The sequence below is a fragment of the Sceloporus occidentalis genome, unplaced genomic scaffold (assembly GCF_023333645.1).
Source record: "Sceloporus occidentalis isolate IW3139 unplaced genomic scaffold, rSceOcc1.0.p SCAF_2, whole genome shotgun sequence".
Taxonomy (NCBI): domain Eukaryota; kingdom Metazoa; phylum Chordata; class Lepidosauria; order Squamata; family Phrynosomatidae; genus Sceloporus; species Sceloporus occidentalis.
In genome coordinates, this window is record NW_028316982.1 from 38,376,174 (window position 1) to 38,395,814 (window position 19,641).

Consider the following 19,641-nt stretch of genomic DNA (forward strand, 5'->3'; position numbering starts at 1 on the left):
AGGCAAATCATTTTAATAACCACCACTACTCTAGATCTAGTACCTGCTTTACAGTAAGTCAAAAGAAGCTAACCTGATTATGATCATCCACAAGAATAAAGGCTATGACTGACTCATTAGTTCTATTTAAAAAGATGTCCATATCACTGTCATGAACTCTACAGATGTCAGGACAAGTGCCAAATATTCTGTTTATTTTGCAATCAAATATAAAAAGCATTGTAAAAATGTTCTTACTTAAATTTAAACTTAAACAAGACCAGTTTTGATATGGCTTGGATACAGGATTTTCCCAATAACAGCATTCAAAAATTATAATTACTTCCACATTCCAGCAGGTTTTTTAAACAGAAAATGACTATGTATGCACTATTTTAAAGACAAGAACCCATATGAAATCTCCTAGGATGACCAGATAATTTACAGCACAGCATTTTATGAAGATTGGAATCTTTAAATGCCTTAGAATTGCTCCAGGGTAGTAAGGCTGGCCTACGATGCAAGAACTTCATAATTTCATCCTTCTTCATACTGAATTACTAGGAGCATTATGTGTCTGCATGTACACTCCCCAAGCAAGATAGGCTTGTTATTTAGGAAGTAATAAATTAGTCACTGCCAGAACACTTCCGGACTCAGACACTGAAAATCTCAATAATTCACTGCTATTAATGTACTACAGATGCTTTCATAAGCATGAGTTATTCACCCTGAGCAGGGTATCAAGTGGCAGTTGTTTGAAATGATTCCAATCATCTGAAACCAAAACAGAACACAACATTATATAGAAATTGAAATGAAATTCACTACCTCGCATTTGGCTCTAAAAATATTCTACTTCCTGAGACTGGAAATGAGACTAGGGGTGCATCCACACTGCAAAAATAAAACAGTCTGACACCTCTTCAACTGTCACGGCTCCAACTTGTGGAATCCTGGGATTTATAGTTTGGTGACTTAACAGGCAAACTACAAATCCCAGGATTCTACAGGATGGAGCCATGATGGGTTAAAGGGGTATCAGACTGCTTTACTTCTGCAGCGTAGCAATAACTAAAGTAGATTGTCTTGGAAATTTATATATTCCCAAGATTTGTGATGTATATCAGTAAAGAAAAATCCACACAAAAGCATACACACTTCTGAAAAATGTTTACAAGCAAATGAGCATACAGGGGCTAAAGAAGTATTGCAACCCAAACAGAAATTGGGATTGTAACAAGATAGGATGAAATCAGTATACAGTATAAGGGATTTTTTCTCCTATCAACTGAGGACACAATCCAGTCAGTTAGGCTCATGCTTAATGTTATCAAGCAAATGGGTATTTGTGAAGGCCTAACTTTTATTGAAGCATGCCTGCCTTTTCCTATGTGAGCTATAGTCGAATTTAAAGAGATCAGGCTACTTCCCTGTGCACTAATTACTTTAAGAATCACTGAATAATCAACAGAATTTACCACTTTAAGAATTTAAGTTCTTTTACAGAGAAATCTTCAACTTTAAGAACTACAGGGGCAATGGAGCTTGGAAACATGTCTAGCGAGGGCCCAGAAAACAATGAGATTAAAGAGCTTTGATATGATTTCAGTAATTGATGAGCATCTACAAGGTATATAATCATTACCCAATTATGCCAAGTGGTCATGATTCCTTAAATAATGCCTTAGTTTAGAGGGGATGTCAAAGCACAGTCCCTCAAGGCCTTTTCTGTAGCCTGTAGCTTTGCACCTGTACAAGAGAATTTTTATTATGAGCTAAAAGTGGAAACTTGCACTCATTGAGCAATGGTTTTAGTCTAGGAAGCTTAAGGAGAGGCACAACACCAAGGAAGAGCACAATACTAAGTGCCTTCCCCTCCATGAAACCAGATGCCCTGACACACCTGGTTTTGTCTTTCAATGAGCTGCTTTTTGGGAGCATTTTTTTTGTGCATTTGGGCTGTGGTGGATATCAAAGGAGAAAAAATGGGCCTTAGGTCAGCTATAGTTGCTTTAGAAAGTGTAATTCCCAGACAAGCTGAGAAAAGTGTGTGAGGAAGGGCAAGCAATATCGTCTGGTGGGGACAATCATTCTAGGGTCACACATATTAAAATGCTATGCTTTGCCTATACCCAAGCCCAAAATATTGACTTGGAGATTGAAACAACCAGCAGTACATGTGCCACTGTTATTACATAACTTACTGCATGATTTACAAATATTGTTTTAGGATCAAGTAAAACTGCTGCTGAACTAAGAAGCTGTGTTTGTTTTAATGAGAACTTTAATGCATTTACTACATATCTCAAATGGAGTTGTACCCCTTGGCTATCAGAAATGTGGAAGAGAAAAGGAAATAAGCTATGACTGTTCTTAGAAAAACAGACAACATTTGCAAGAGAGTATTATAATCTGTCTTGGAAGATTAGACTTTTCTTTATTTAACCAAGGGTTGAAAATGTTTACACCCACTTCATCTGCAAAGTACCATAAGCCTTTCTGAGATGGTTCTTGGAAGGGGCAGGATAAGCAAGAACTAGCTACATAACTGAGGAAATAATGTAGAGATTTCTGCTGAACGTAGGAGTCCAAATATTCCAGCATGAACTCTACTATGTTCACAAAGATATCATACCAGTTATAATAAATGGAAGGAACATACAGGCTTCCTAAGCCTGTACATATCAAGGTAAAAACTCCTAGACCAGTGGATCTGAAATGCTCCAGCGAGGAGCTTTCGTTGGCCCAGTACATACGGGCCTTCTGTGATGCCCTCATCATGTGCTAGGGTTGCCTCAGGGCGGAGCACCCACATGCCCTGCAACTCTAGCACATGACGAGAGCGTAATAATGGCAGCGCCCTGTATACACGGGTGCCGCCATTCTTACGTAAGCACGGTGCAGCGTCTGCAGGGTGCCACATGGTGCTTACGTAACGAGTGTGCCAGTGGTGCATTTGTTATGCTGCCCTTCTGGCGTAAAAAGAAACCACTTTTCGCGGGTTCTTTTTCTGCTGGAGGGAAGCCGTGCAGTTTGGACAGACTTTCCTATCCACCTGTAGGCTTGAATCAAATTGTTAGTTCCAATTACAGCAGACCCATGGAATAAATTATATATACGGAATAAATTATATATATAAAGATGTATAATTGTCATTCAATAGTTTGATTCAGTAGGTCTATTGTAGGTTGGGGCTAGACATTGCCCCAATAGGTAGGCAAAGTACAGCCTGACACATCTGGCAGATGGGTCAGGCTGCCATCCCCATCAGGCCTAGTGAACATAGACATTGTTGAGGAGTGCTGAAAGTTTGTCCAGCATCATGTAGAGGACCACATTCTATGATTAAGATCCTAATTTTATCTTGCAAGAAAATAATTGAACTAATGAGAGAAATCAAAGCATCAGTCAATATGAAGAGGTTTAATAAGGTTTCCTCCCCTCATGTAAGAGTCATTATATAATTCAATAATGCTTTCTTTCTACAGAGTATATAAATTACTAAGTATCCACCACCCTGACAGAATGTTTTCTTAGGTGGGATACAGACCGCCCCAAAAGGGCAGTATACTGGCACCAAGCTGCAGCGGATAAACCGCACGGTTTCGCGCCAGAAAATGAACCCACTTTTTGTGAGTTCTTTTTTTGCTGGCGCACTCGTGACGTCACAAGTGTGCCACGACGTGCAGACACTAAGCGTCTATCGCATGAAAATGGCGGCACCTGTGTGTACAGGGTGCTGCCATTTTGATGTATGGAATACGTACTTGGGTTAGGGAGCGTCTGCATGGTACGCGCTCTCTAACCCTAGTACTGCCACCGCCACGCCACATTTTGCCTGTCTGTACCAGGCCTTAGTATAGTATCTCCATTTGGTCTATTGGAACAAGACAGTTAAATAAATATTAGCTATAGAACTCATTAACTACTTAGATCTGAAGATTTCAGTCAGGCTCAGACTTCCTGAAATGCTTCTCCTAGCTTCTATCCTATTTGTCTAGCTTCTTCATGTTGGATGTTCTCTGGGAGTTGCTCCAACAGCTAAAGTAACATATAGTATGCTGCTGTCCTTGTTTTTGTCTTAAAATACTGGACAAGGGTGTAGAAAGTACAGCTCTCTAATAGAGCAGTGAAACAATACAGTATCATTTCTTAATAAGTTAAATAATGTATTTTATAATTCAAAGGAAAGTCAACTGCATTCATTTTACTGAGCATAACGATTTCAAATAGAATTACAAATGGGAAATGCAAGGAGAGGAACTTTCATCTTACACAATACAGCATTAGCAATCGTATTTATTCGATTTTTACCTGAACTTCTGAATTAGAATCAACAGGCTGAAGCATAAACCAGGTCTCTTTGCCAGAGTATAAGCTCAAGTCTTCTTTTTTGATAGCTACTTTACCTAATGGGGGAAATAACCAAATTAAATGTAAACACAATCATCTATTAGATTGCACCAGTCAAATAGGTTCAAGATTTACTTGTATGTGGAACATATTAAAATAAGAAAATAACTTTTCAAACAGGAAGTAGCTGCATCTCACAGTTCTACAAAAGACAGCAAGATAATTATTTTACTGCTATCTCAAGTAATTTTCCTTAAATATAACGCAGTTACAACAAGTATTTGGGGAGGGGTATTACTACCACTGTTTGAAACTGGATGACACATAATGCAGAATAAAATGTCCACCTTTCAGACCAGTGGCTATCTGGGAACATATGATATAGCAAGAGTGATAGTTGTTTGATGCTCAATAATCTGGACAGAAGAACACTGTAGCAGTGCTACTCAAAATGGTGATCCCTGGACCAATGTCAGTCCCATAGCCATTGGCAGCGAGCCCCTGGCAAATTTCTTGGGAATGGGGGGGAATTACACTTGTATCCAGTGGTCACAAATATAGTGTCAGTCTGTGGCATATTGGGGGAAAAATAACTGCTGGTCCCCACATCAGATATCCTGAGAAGCACTGCACTAGAGGCCACAAAAGAGAAAGCAGAACAACCACAGCAGAATACATTTTCTGTCTATGATGTCAAATTATTTCAAAATTAATGAAAATCCTAATATTACTGTTTAAATTAAAATGCTAATTCTGTTCTTTCTTACCTATACGCAGGTCTCTCTGGAGAACGTTTTTGTCATAAACATAAAAGGATAAGCACTGGAATATCCGTGGTATTTCAAAGTAGAAATCTTCCCCAAAGAACGGGCTGAAGAAAGAAAAAAGCCAGAGTATCTCAGCAAAATAACAAATTCATTATAATGCAATCAATCATCATATCTGCAACTCAGCACAGATTAATCAAAACTTTAATGAAAAAGCACACTTCTCAACATTCTTTCTCTTTCGTACAAGTCTCTTATAATGAATTACAGTGAGTCTGCGCCATACGCAGGCTTCACTTCTACAGCTTTCAGCATACACTGACAATCTAGTGAATTACATGTGCACCCGCGTCCCATTATTTTCAGTGGGGTGAGAGCATACATGATTTTCCCCTTATGCGGGGGTGAGTGGGTGGGTGGGTCCAGAATGGATCCCGCATAAGGGAAGGGACAACTGTAGTTATTTCTGCCCATTGCAGGTCACATCTCCTAGGCATATATCCAATTATTCCCAACTAGATGAGACCCACAGAAGCTACTGCTGAATGACAGCACTTACATAAAGCCTACTAATTCAATGAGACTATTTGAGGTGTGATTAACAAGTAGATTTAGGATCTAATGATATATTAGACTGTGACACAGTGAATATTCTCTTAAATACCATCACTGTCCAGCAAGCATGGTCTAGACCCTGACTAGTTGAAGTATTGTACAGTGTGTCCACGCAACGGAAGAAGAATGGTGCATGTGCCCGTGGCGCATGCGCCACACCACATGCACGAGCCCCATTATTTTCAATGGGGCTCGAGCATATGCGCTATTTGCTTTATGTGGGAAGGTTCAGAACAGGCCCCGCGTAAAGCAAAGGCGCACTGTATTCTCCTAAACAAGTCATTTTCACAAGGACCATGTCTGATGGGAATGTGGGAGGGCATCTTCTTGTTGGCTGTTCTAATGCTCTAGACCTCTCTTCCAAAGGGAAGGCGGCGGGGGAGGGAGGGAAAGACACTATAGCTCCTTTCTTCACCAGGTGAAGACTTTTTTTTATTCTAACAGGGTTTGAGGAAATCACTGTTTCAAAGGAAAAGAGGTTTTAATTGTTTTTACTGCACTATTTTCATTATATGCCTTTTAATAGATACACTTTGTTTTAATTCCAGATATCTTATTTATTTTGTTATCAACAACTTTTTGCCTGGTTTTGCTAATGTGCTTTTAATCAGTTTTGAAGTTTGTAAGCCACTATGAGTCCTGGTTCTGGGGAAAAAGTAGTTTTTGTTTTAATTAATAACAACAGTTCTGCACATATGGAGAGCAACAGATTAGAAAAGTATGAGCTAAATGGTGCCTCACTAGTCTAGATCACAACGGAACATGCAGCAAATACAAAAGTAAAGTACACATTATGAAAATGGGGTACACAATATGAAATGTATTATTCCTTTGATGAATACGATCAGCTAACTGTAATACACCAAAAGGCTTTCCCTCCTATTGTTTTCATTCAATATTGCTATAACTCTGTGGAAAAGAGATTCCACCTAAACACTGGGAAGAACCTCTTTACTATAAGAGCTGTTCAACAGTGGAATAAACTGTCTCAGAGCATGATTGACTCTACATCTTTGGAAGTCTTTAAGCAGAGACTGGGGAAAAAAGCTATAAATTGTGCCATCGGCTGCAATAAGTATTTTAGGTGCAACTGATGTGGCAGACGAAACTAGGCAGGTGTGATTCTGTTCAGTCCTTCGGATGTGATACTATTACAAGTCCCATGAAAGTGCAGGACTTCTATTTTAGGTCAATCACTGTTTTCCATAATGTTTAAATCCAGATAAACTATGATTAATCTTAGCTATAATAGTTTATAAAGCTGACTTCTATCAACCTCCCACATTTAACCAGAGTTTACTGTTTGGATAAGTCTGAAAATTACTCTCATAATTCTAAACTTGAATCAGCAACTGCTCCATTCAAGATTCACACTTGAGCTTTCTGAATCAAACGGGATAAGGAAGTAACAACAAATCTGAAGTTAGATCACAGTTCCATCTCTGCTCATGTTTTAGTTGTTGAGAGATTTTTAGTGGCCAATTTATCCAAGGGCTGCTTTCTCACATTAAATAATCAACTATCATGGTAAAGAGCTCACCTTAAGGACTTCTCCACTACCTGAGTGCGATAAACCTCTTCTTGATCCAAATTGATTGTACAAAAGCAGTCTCTCATTTTGTTTGGTCCTGAGTATGGCACTAAGTTTTTGGCTTGACCTAGTAACAAAAAGGAATAAATAGTTTCAAACAAATTCGGGAAACCCTAATAATAATATTAATATGCAAAATTGGCTACAGTCACAGAACATCATTTTAATTCGGAAAGAAAAGCTATAAAATAATAAAGACTCTAATGGAGGTGTGGCTAAAGTGCCCCTTATAGGCCATGTGTGTTCTGAAACCAGCAGGTCCCTTGGCAGTATCTGAAGCTTCCAGTTTTCAAAACCATTTTAAGATTTTTCCATCCCAAAACAACATCCAAATATGATTGTCTGCCTTTTTAAATAAAAAGCACAGCACACAAAAATTATCACATTGTACACATTGACTACACACTGTATACAACTACTAAGGAAGATCAAAGAAGAAAGTGCAAAGACAGGTTTACTGTTAAACATAAAGAAAACAAAAATAATGACAACAGAGAATTTACACACATCAAACCAGACAATGAGGAAATAGAAATAGTAAAAGAGTCCTCATATCTGGGATCAAACACTGATCAGAACAGGGACTGCAGCCAGGAAATCAGAAGAAGGTTAAGAATGGGGAGGGTGGCTATGAAAGAACTAGAGAAGATCCTAAAATACAAAGACATACAACTCAGCACAAAAGTCAGAATCATACAGGCCATTGTATTCCCTATTACCATGTATGGATGTGAGAGCTGGACAGTCAAGAAAGAAGATAGGAGCAAAATCAACTCATTTGAGATGTGGTGCTGGAGAAGAGTGCTGAGGATTCCATGGACAGCCAAAAGGACAAACAAATGGGTCCTAGAGCAGATCAAGCCAGAAATATCCCTAGAAGCCAAGATGACAAGACTTAATACCGCCATACTTTGGACACATCATGAGAAGGAATGAATTGTTGGAAAAGGCAATGTTAGGAAAGGTGGAGGGAAGTAAAAAGAGAGGAAGGCACATGATAGATGGATGGACTTAATTAAAGAGACCATAAATATGAGTTTGCAGGAGCTGGGCAGAGCAGTAGAGGGAAAGGGGGGGGGGGTGGAGATTCTCATCCACAGAGTTGCCATGGGTTGAGAGCTACACGTAGGTAGTTAACAACAACAAAGACACTGAATATATAAAAAAGAACAGCTATATTTTTTGTCATAGCTAGGACCATCTCTTCACCCATCTGATGGCAATCAATCTCCTTGAGAAAAGCATCTCATGCTAAGAATATACCATATATATTCGACTATAAGTTGACCTCATGTATAAGTCAAGGGCAGATTTTGGGGGGCAAAGTTATGGATATTGATATGACCCTTGGCTAAGTCGAGGGTAAAACTTGGGGACATGCAACAAAGGATCTAAATGATGAAACTAAGGAAAATGATGCTAAAGAACCTGCAAAATTATGGCAAGCATAACTATTTTGGCTCATACTAAAGGCCGGATGGAAGAGAGAGTAGAGGGTGGTCAGTGCTTTCAGGACAGATTCCACTCTTGCCTTTCACCAGGGGATGGTTCCCTTTTTAATAAGCTGAAGTATAGTATTGACATTGACCCGTGGATAAGTCGACCTAGGTTTTTGGGGTCAATTTTTTGACTAAAAATACAGTGGAACCTCGCCATACGCGGGGGATCCGTTCCGGATCCCGCCGCGTATGGCGATTTCCGCCTATGCTCGAGCCCCATTGTAAACAATGGGGCTCGTGCACGGTGGCGCGGAGGTGCGCAGGGCGCAACGGGCGTGCGCGGCGCAACAGGTGTGCGCGCCCATTCAACTGAATGGGACGCGCCGCCCCTTCCGCCCCGCGCGCCAAGCGGCTTGAGTGCGTACGCTCAAAGCCGCTTTAAAAAAGTCCGCGTATGCGGAGGCCCCACTGTACATGAATATATACAGTATTCACTATTTACTTAAAGAAAGGATTCCATTCACACCCTAATTAACATCATTTCCTGCAACACCTGCACTTTCCTTAGAGAGGAATTCCATCTCAGTAACCGGTTAAGCTTGACAGAGCTTGCTAAATCAGACTTGCAGGTGTCTTGTATGTTTGCAGCTGAAAGCAATGTAATTGCAAATTATAACATAAGCAGGAACTATCTTAATGTTAACTATCTCATAGTATTTCTTTCAAACAGTTTAGGTTCCAAGCCTATTATAAAAAATTTGATAACTAGAGGTAAGGTTTATTTTCATTTAACTTTCAGTGACAAAACATACAGTTCTCTGAACTGTAATTAATAAATAATCATTTCAAGTTATTCACATATTAGGGGCAATTTCTGGAGAGTGGAAAATAGCTCAGCTCCTTGGTCAGCAAAATAGGTCAAAGAAGCTCCTAAAGTAAATAAAGCAACTTTAATGTTTTTTTGTGGGTTTTTCGGGCTATGTGGCCATGTTCTAGAAGATTTTCTTCTAGAACATGGCCATATAGCCCGAAAAACCCACAAAAAACCATGGATGCCAGCCATGAAAGCCTTAGACCTCACAAAGCAACTTTCATTTTTAGACAGTCCTGCCTGGAGAATGTTTTCATTTTCATAGAATAAAATGAAGTAGTACAATTTCAGAAGCCAATAGGGACATATATTTCCTTTTGAATAAATTTAAATAATGTACATTATTTGTTTCAGTGGTGGCCCATCAAAATCATCCTGCTTGGACAACAGATGAGCTCAGGTATAGAAAATCCTCATTTTACAGCCTTGTTTGGTCAGCAAAATAAAGTGCTTTCAGTAAGTGATACCTGTGAAACTTCCATATGTTACTACTTTACAGCAGTGACCTTTAGACTTCCTGCACAAACAATTCCTACCACTTAAAACTGAAACATCTTTGTCAAAGCATTTAATCAACTCAGCACAACAAGGCCCTCTTTTACTGAATTGTAAGGCTGGAAGAAATACACACGATTGTTGGCCTCCCTTTCTCAAGAGAGTCAAAGAAATAAGTTCGGAATGGTGGACCATTTTATATCAGTGCTTTTTCAAGCTGAGGAGCATTTTTCAATGAGACCAATAAAGATGGACAAATTACACAGGATAAATTGGCATAATAATACTGGTCCTGCTCTGCAACATGAAGCCATGGGGGGAAAAAGAGGTTGTGTTTGCAGTCAAATTCTTGGATCAACTGCGGAAACAGAGAAGACCCAGCCTGACTAGTGTCTGATATAAACCTCATGGCAAACAAAGTAATCAGAAAGTGTTCTCTGAAAAAAGTGTGAAAAACAATTTTTGTGTGTATTTTTAACTATAACTACAAACTTTCCACTGCAGCAATTTTCTTATGACAAACATGTGTTGGTGTAGGCAAGATTACGGCACAAAGGCTTCACCTCCCTGTACATGTGAAAGGAGCAATCCCTTAGGACAGTGATGGTGAACCTTTTAGGGGCCGAGTGCCCAAACTGCAACCCAAACCCCACTTATTTATTGCAAAGTGCCGTGTTCCTCTGGCTTTCTAGTAACAAGCTCTGGCAAACTCTGTGCTGGGGCGACGGCACATGTGCCCACAGAGAGAGCTCTGAGTGCCACCTCTGGCACGCGTGCCATAGGTTCGCCATCACTGCCTTAGGATACATCATGAGAAGTTGGCAGAATTAACTGTATTTTAGACATTTGCAAATAAACCTATTTAAGGGAATGGTCTAATAGCCTGAGTGTTGGACTAGGTTACTGGGAGACCAGGGTTCAAATCCCCACTTACTCATTGAAACCCACTGGGTAACCATGGGAAAGCGTATCTCTCAGCTTCAGATGAAGGCAAGGGCAAACCCTCTCTGAACAAATTCTACCAAGAAAACCCTGAGATGGTTTTAGAGTCAAAAATTTATGGGAAGGTACACAACAATAAGTGTGGAATCATCAGACGAAAGCTTCTTTCATAGGCTAACTAATAAATATACAATTTCTTTCTCACAAAACCAAATGTGATATCTGGACACAATATTAAGGCTGCTATACTTTGTTAGTTAAAATAGCAATTTCCACTTTGAATTATATTCTTCTGACAACTATTGAATAGGTTTTGTACCTGTTCTTGACCACCCTTGAGTTGATCCCAACTCATGGCAACCCTATCCTCCACTGCTTTTCTTAGGTCCTGTAAATTCATAGCCATGACTTTCATAGAACAGGAAATACGAGTATCTAGTAAAGAAGTTTCCAAACATTTTCATGGACCAATTAAAAACACCAGAACACTTGACAAATGTCTTTGTTTTAGAAATCAATACATATACTTCACTCGGTTTTAATTAGCCTTTTCTTCAAAATTATCATTTTAATCAAAACCATTACTGTATCATAAGCAGTGGTTTAGACTGGGCCTCACAGAAGAGCCACTTTAACTGATGCACCTCAGGGGGAAAGCCAAAGCTCAGTATAAGAGTGCATGCTTTACATATTGAATGTCCCATGTTCAACCCTAGATATTTCCAGGTAGGGCAGAGAAATAATCTTGTGTAAAACCACAGAGCTCCTGAGTCAGTCAGTACAATACTAGGTTAGACAAACCAATAGTCTGACTCAATGTAAGGCATCTCTCTATAATAGTTTTATAGGAAACATTAGTAGGCTGCACCAGTGCCATATTAAGCAATTTAAAAGCCCTAGTTTACAGTTGTTTTAACATGTGCAGTAATCTGGTCCTGGTCAAAACTGCCTTCATTGCAGTTTAGAAAATAAAGTGCAGGGTCAAGTATAGATATTCTTGACTGTCCTACATCCTGAATAGACTACTTGATTGGAGAGCTCCACTCAATAATGATTAATATATTTTCTTTTTCTGGGGGCTCTGAAGGTACTCACTATGAAAACAGAGCCCCAAAGTCTCAAATACACATATCAAATTTCAAAATTCAGACCTACTGAAGGAGGCAGCATATGAAGGCTTCCACTTTCATGTATCACAATCACTCTGTACTACACTGAAACAATCAAGCAAGCATTCTGTATCTCTCATCAGTAGATTATCCAGCAGCTCAGACCATAACAAGTCAAGAATGCTAACTACTGGGTGTACTACACATAGGTGTAAGCACTTATCAGGTTGCTATCCAGACACTTGACAGTTGAAAACTAAGAAAATTAGCTATGATTTGCAAAGTGACAACTCAAATGTCAGTTTAGCTATAAATGTACAAGTGTTTTAAACACGTCAATCTTTCAAAAGAGTTTTAATTGAAAATATTTTCTTGCAAAAAATTGTTACAGTGAATGAATATTCAGGGCAAGGTTTGATACGTCAATTTAAAATCAAACACGTGCTTATATAATTAAAAGTATCTTTCACAGCCTATACTTTTCAACTGAACCATTATGAAATCAAGTTTCACATCAAAATGGAAGTTATACATGCTGCAAGTCATTCTCCAGAAGACTGAATAGAGGCGTGAGAAAGGAAGTGGGTTACGTTCGACTTACATGAATGTACTTCAGTCCCTCCCACCATAGGAAAACCACTACATCCTGTTTGTTCTAGCTGTCCTAAAATGTACGTCAGGCTCAAATCAGTACCGCTTTTTTTTACCTTTATAATATTATAAAATATTTATTTCCAGTTTATCTTACTTCTTTGCTACTTCTGCTCCAGGTATCTGAGACCCAATTAACTTTCCACTTTATTAAGGTATCTAAGAACATAATGAGTTCCTTTCTAAAAAAACAAAACCCTGCACCAAGTTCCTGCCGTATGACAATCTAAAAGAAACAAATGTGTTGTTTCTTTGTCTGTTGTTTCATTTTAAGACACAAAACAGAACATTGTCTCAAGAAACATTTTAATTTCAATTTTTTTCTACTTTCTCTTCTAATCAAAGGAAAACATTTTCCATTGGTATTTAGGACTTCCTATCAACTAGCTACAATTTTGCTGAGCTATTAAGAATGGACCGGCCCAGTTGCTTTGACAGTTACAACTATGGCCCAGCCCACTGGTTTATGTACACATTCAAGCCTCTCCTATGCTTTCTGTTTCCACCCTACCATAACATGTATATAAGACGTGAATTGTCAACAGTGTCAATAGATGTCTAGTATCATTTTTGCATGACAAGGCTTAGTAGTCTGTATATAAGATGGGAAGAACAGATCCCGAGGAGCATCCAGCATGAACTGTAGAGATGTTTCAGATAATCCAGGTGGTGTATAATCCCCATAGCCAGTATTCAGTTTCCTTTAAGGTAGGGCTACTGTTCCTGCCTAATTCATTGGCAGATAACATGCAACATGGTGCTACTTCTCTTCTCTTGTTCCTGTAGAGAACATAAGCTTGAAGGTGAAAATTGTTAATTCACCTTTAAATGCTTGCAATATCCTATGTTCAAATCATTCCTCTGTCTTTCTAAACCATCTTTCCTATGAAATTACACATACCCAATTATTTATTTAAAATGTTATATGCCGTCCAAGTGGTGAACGAATAGAATACAAAGTCATCAAGTAAGGCCACAATGCAACAAATAATCAGCACCAAAACATGTTAGGAGTCAGTAACAAAACTATAGTAAAATAAAAATAAAATCAACAACCTAAAACTAGATGCCTTTGAGAAGAGAATGGCCTTAGCCCTGCATTCATATAGTTGCCAGGCAGGGTTCCTTTGACAGGACATTCTACAAACAAGTGGGGGGGGGGCACTACTGAGATGGATCTTCAGCTGAAAGCCACCCAGAGAAGACCTAGAGTCTTCTGTGCCTTTGGTCAAAAACACACTGCAGAAATAATCCAGTTTGAGACTGATTTAACTGCCCTGGCTCAATGCTAGGGAATTCTGGGAACTGTAGTTTTGTGAGACATTTAGCCTTCTCCGACAGAGAGCTCTGGGGCCACAATAAAGTACAATTTCCCGGATTTGCTAGCACTGAGCCAGGGCAGTTAAAGCAGTCTCAAATTAATTATTTCTGCTGTGTGTTTTGGACCTTAAGATTGTCAAACCTCTCTCTGCTCTTGTTCTCCACATACTTTAAAAGAAAATATTCTCATCCTTGTAGAGCAGTGGTTCCCAACCTGTGGGTCGGGACCCCTTTGGGGGGTCAAATGACCCTTTCATGGGGGTCGCCTAAGACCATTGGAAAACACCTATTTAATTACAGTTATGAAGTAGCAAAGAAAATAATTTCATGGGTTTGTGTCACCACAACATGAGGAACTGTATTAAAGGGTCGAGGCATTAGGAAGGTTGGGAACCACTGTTGTAGAGCCATGGCTAACCAGCACATAGAAATCCTTCCACAATACTGAGATGTTCTATGAGTTTAAAATAACTGAAGCATTCTCTAAAAGAGATTTTCAAAGCCTTTTTTTTTTACAAACCACCCATGCATTTCCCCTCAAAGCATCAAAGATATTTTAGTGTCTTGTAACCCTTGAAAGATTAACAGGTCTTATTGGGCACAATTTTTTCTCAACAACAGTATGCACCAAGCAGCTGTTTCCAAACATGGGCTTGTACCCAGTCCTCATGCAGCCAAGATTGGATGCTCAATGTAGTATGCGGCACCCTCCCTCAAGTAATGGTTAGGAAATCTGGTAGGTGGCTTCCCTCAATGAGTGGAGCCCTTCTGCTTTCTAGACTGGGGAGTTGCCCATCCTCCACAGAGAGACAGTGAGGTGTGGTGGTTTGAGTGTTGGACTATGACTCTAGAAACCAGGGTTTGATTCCCTGCTTGGCCATGAAACCCACAGGGGCAAGTCATTCTCTCTCAGCCTCAGAGGATGGCAATGGCAAACACACACACCCCTTTTGAAGAAACCTGCCAAGAAAACCCCATGATAGGCTTGCCTTAGGGTTGCCAGAAGTCAGAAACAACTTGAAGGCACACAACACACATCCTCTCCACAACCTTAATTTGTTGGTTGCCAGCAATCCCCTCCCCATCACAAAAAACAGAGAAACTCCGACCCACCACCCAGATCTAACTATCTAACCTTGAGGACTCATTCACACTATGCAGTTATAGTGCTAGGCTTCCTTTTAATTTCTCATGGCAACATCCTGTGGAATCTAGGGTCTTGTAGTCTGATGATTCATTGGAGCTGACTCTGGCTGAGCATTTTAACTTGTTGTTACTGTTGTTGTGTGCTTTTACGTCATTTCCAACTTACGGAGACCCTAAGACAACCCTATCACGGGGTTTTCTTGGCAACCTTTGTTCAAAGGAGGTTTGACATGGCCTTTCCCTGAGGGTGAGAGAGTGTGACTTGCCCAAGGCCCTCATAGTGGTAGAATTCAAAGACACAGCCATGTTAGTCTGTAGAATCAGTATGTGGAGAGATCTTGTAGCACCTCTGAAACTAACTGAAAGCAGTGAGATTTCGTAGACATCAAATGCACCTGAGGAAGTAGACTGAAGTCTACGAAAGCTCACGCTACCTATTTCTAAGAGAGTCTCAAAGGTGCTACCAGATCCCTCCAAGGTCACCCAGCGGGTTTTGTGGCTGAGCTGGGAACCGAACCCTGGTCTTCGGAGTGTAGTCTGTCCAACCACTAAGGCCAAACTGGCTGCTGTCTTTTTTACCTGACCTGAAGTATTGCTTTAAACTTGTGGTTCGCTGCCTTGGGTCCCTACATCGCAGTGGTTCTCAACCTTCCTAATGCTGTGACCCTTTAATACAGTTTCTCATGTTGTGGTGACCCCCAACCATAAAACCAGTTCCTAAGGCCATTGGAAATGTGTCACGGTTTCCCTGTGAAAGGGTCGTTTGACACCCAAAGGTTGAGAACCACTGCTATATCGGGAGAGAAGTGAGATATAAGAACAGCCGTTTTGTGCAAGAAAGGGGCACCATTTGACTGTGCCACTGAATTTGATGCAGTGGGTTTCTCAACTTTCCTAATGGTGAGACCATGTTGTGGTGACCCCCGACTGATGGCCTCCGTTCCTAAGATGATAGGAAATATGTGTTGATGGTCTTAGGCGACTTCTGTGAAAGGGTCATTTGACTCCCCCCCAAAAGGGTTGTGACCCACAGGTTGAGAACCACTGGTTTAATGGGACTTCATGGGTTTCATTATCCACAGAGGCGGGGGGAGTGTCTTGGAAGCAAACCCCGACGGATACCAAGGGCCCACTGTCATAATAATAATAATCCTCCCTGCGGATCACAAAAGCCATGGATGCCATTAAATTCAACAGCATTTATGCTTTTCTGGAACGTTTCCAAGAATGGTGCTTGAATCCGTGGATAAAAAGAAGATTGGCGGATAAGGAGGGCCAACTACAATAATAATAATAACAGCAATGGTAATAATGATGATGATGATGAAGGGAAATAACCCGTGCGAAACCCTTTCAGCTGCCTTGGCTCAAGGCTGTGGAATTCTGGGAAGTGTAGTTTGTCCCATGACTGCAAAGGTATAAATGGAAACAGTAATAATAACAATAAAATAATAATAATAGTTATTATTATGCTCTGTACATCCTACCCACATGCCTTGCGTCCCAGTGCTGCAAAGCGGGATATAAAGAGTAATAATAATAACAATACTGAAATTATTTTTATGGTGGTTGTTCTCATGTATATCCTGCCTCTCATTTATGCCCCATTAATGAAACAGTGGGATATATAAAGGGCAATCATAACAATAAAACCATTGCTGTGGTTGTTGTTGTTATTTAATGTACCTCCTGCCTTTCATTTGTATCCCTCCATGACTAACAAAGTGAAATTATTGTTATTATTATTATAGCTTATTTCCACATACAGAAAACCAAGTCCATAAACACATAACTCCTGCCAACGGCGCATAATGGACACTCGGGACCCACAGCCTTGAGCCAGAAGGGTGCGAAACCGGGTTATTTCCCCAGTGCGGACGCAGCCATGGCGGCGAAGGCCCTCCCTTCTTCCGGCTCGTACGAAGCGCACAGAGACGCCCGACCCCTCCCCGTGACTCACAAATCTTCCCTCGCAGCGTCTGCAGCACCCGCACCTCGGGGTCGCCCCCGTCGCCGGCGGCCATGGCGGAGGCCGAGGCAAAGGAGGCCCAACGGCGCGCGATCCCAAGATCCCGCACTCTCTCGGGCGCGCGCCCTCACGCGCCGCTGCCGCCGCTGCCTCTTCCTCCTCCTCCTCCTGAGTCCTGACCCGACTGTATACACACACAGAAGCAGCGCGACAACAGGAAAAGGCTTGGCCCGCTCGGCCCCGCCCCCTCCGCCCCCTCTGATTGGCTAGGGAAAGGAGGAGGAGGCGTGGCCTGAGCGGCACAGCGACGACGACGACGACGGGAGCCCAGGGTTGGGGGATGAAGGGTGTTAGCGAAAGAGGAGGGAGGGAGAGTCTCGCGCATGCGCTGCGCCGCTCCATCTTTTGATTTCCTTTTTTTGACCGGAAGTGTCTGTGGACCGGAAACACTCACGCTTCAGGGCTTGTCTGTCTGTCTGTCTGTCAGGCGCTTCACTCACTTCCGGGAGAAAGGGAGGAGGAGGACTGAAGGCGCTAACTAGGCACTAAGGCAGACGCCTCCTCCTCCTCCTCCTCCTCCTGGCTGCTGTGTCTTCCTCAGTGGCCCAGGAGCCCCAGGATTGGAAAGGCGGGATAAATGAAAACAACAATAACAATAAAGTAACAATAATCTTATTATTATTATCATCATCATCACTTATATCCTGCCGTTGCTTTTCTACCAATGGGACTCAAGGCTGCTCAGGAATCATGGCGCGGGAGATAAACGACAGGCATCATCATCATCATCATCATCATAGTAATAGTAATAATTCATGTCTAACCCGCCTCTCCGTCAGGGTAAAAATACAACAATATAACGAAATACAATGAAACCATGATCCCTCCCTCGAACACAGCAGTTAAAATTCCCTTGTAACAATAAAATGGCACTCAAATTATTAAAACAATCAGACAGTAATAATACTTTTATTGTTATGTGCATTTAAATCCTGCCTTTCCCATCATTGGACTCTCGCGGCAGCAATTATTATTAGTGGTAAGTCATGGCAGGAGGATGTTAATAGTAATTTTGTGGTTATTTCATTTATAATCCCACCTTTCCAGCGATGGGACTCAAGGGAGCTGGATAGTCATGGTGGGGTATAAATGAAAGGCAGGAGATGCGGTAAATGATTGTCATTTATATCCCACCTTTCCAGTTTGTTAGTTATAGCGGGATATAAATGAGAGGCAGGATATAGATTATAATTATCATTATTTTATTATTATTGTTTTCATTTATACCTTTGCTGTAATGGGACACAAGGCAGGTTATGGGAGGATATCAATGATGATACCAATTATAATTGTATGATTATCATTATTATTGTCACTTATAGCCTGTCTTTCCAATAATGGGAGTCAAGGCAGCTTGATATTAACAGTGGGATATAAATGAAAGGCAGGATATAAACAATAATAACAACATTTTATAATTCAAAGATATAGCCATGTTAGTCTGTAGAGAGATCTTATAGCACCTCTGAGACTAACTGTAAGAAAGGAGTTGGCAGCCTGAGCTCTTGTAGCTTTAAGTCTACTTCCTCCAAATGCATCTGAGCCTGAGGAAGTAGGCTTAAGTCTATGAAAGCTCATGCTGCCGCCTTCTTTCAGTTAGCCTCAAAGGTGCTACAAGATCTCTATTTATAATATTGTATTATAATTTTATTATTATTAATCATAATATCTTCATTTATATCCTGCCTTTCCAATAATGGACTCAGCTTGATAGTCATGGTAGGATATAAATGAAAAGTTGGCTATCAATGAAAATAACAGCAACAACAGCAATAAATTTATTTCAATAATAATTTATCATCATCATCAATATCCCTCTTTTACAGTAATAGGACATAAGGCAGCTTGGCAGTCACTATGAAATTGCTCACCATTAAAGAAGAGACAGTTAAGATTATAGGAGAAGATTTCTTTCTTGGCAAGACAAGAAACTATGGCCTGTTACAGACAGCCAAAATAAAGCTGCTTCGAGTCACAGTGGAGGTATGGTGTTTCAATGATGCGTGCGTCCTAAGAGTCCAGAAGCCGTACCAAAGCCATGCTCCAAGCTGGTGCGTGGCTTTGGTGCGGCTTCTGGACTCTTAGGACGCACGCATCATTGAAACACCATACCTCCACTGTGACTCGAAGCAGCTTTATTTTGGCTGTCTGTAACAGGCCCATGACTTCCAGCTACAATCCAAAAGTTTCCTCATTAAAGAAACTTTTCTTGCGCCCACCAAAATCCTTGCCCAACTGTGAATGGTTGCATGTCTGAACGGATAAAGATGCAAACAGAACAAATTGTTTTAGCAGTGATCCAGCAGTGAGTAAGGCTATCAGACAAAAGGG

At 40.6% G+C, this 19,641-nt stretch overlaps 1 protein-coding gene across 4 annotated transcripts in view; it reads right to left on the minus strand.

The window, feature by feature from the left end:
• RASA2 (RAS p21 protein activator 2) overlaps window positions 1–17,720 on the minus strand; it is a 60,837-nt gene extending 43,117 nt beyond the window's left edge. For 2 of the 4 annotated variants that reach the window (XM_089509134.1, XM_089509133.1), the window contains exons 1-4: window positions 17,242–17,420; window positions 7,258–7,375; window positions 5,103–5,206; window positions 4,297–4,391 (exon numbers count right to left, since the gene is read on the minus strand). In XM_089509134.1, coding sequence (XP_089365260.1) covers window positions 4,297–4,391; window positions 5,103–5,206; window positions 7,258–7,375; window positions 17,242–17,305 — 381 coding nt within the window. In that variant the 5' untranslated portion in view covers window positions 17,306–17,420. Of the gene's footprint in view, window positions 1–4,296; window positions 4,392–5,102; window positions 5,207–7,257; window positions 7,376–8,027; window positions 8,142–17,241; window positions 17,421–17,704 lie in introns of those variants that run through there. The other 2 variants (XM_089509136.1, XM_089509135.1) reach the window with 2 other exon arrangements.
• Window positions 17,721–19,641: the final 1,921 nt, after the last annotated feature.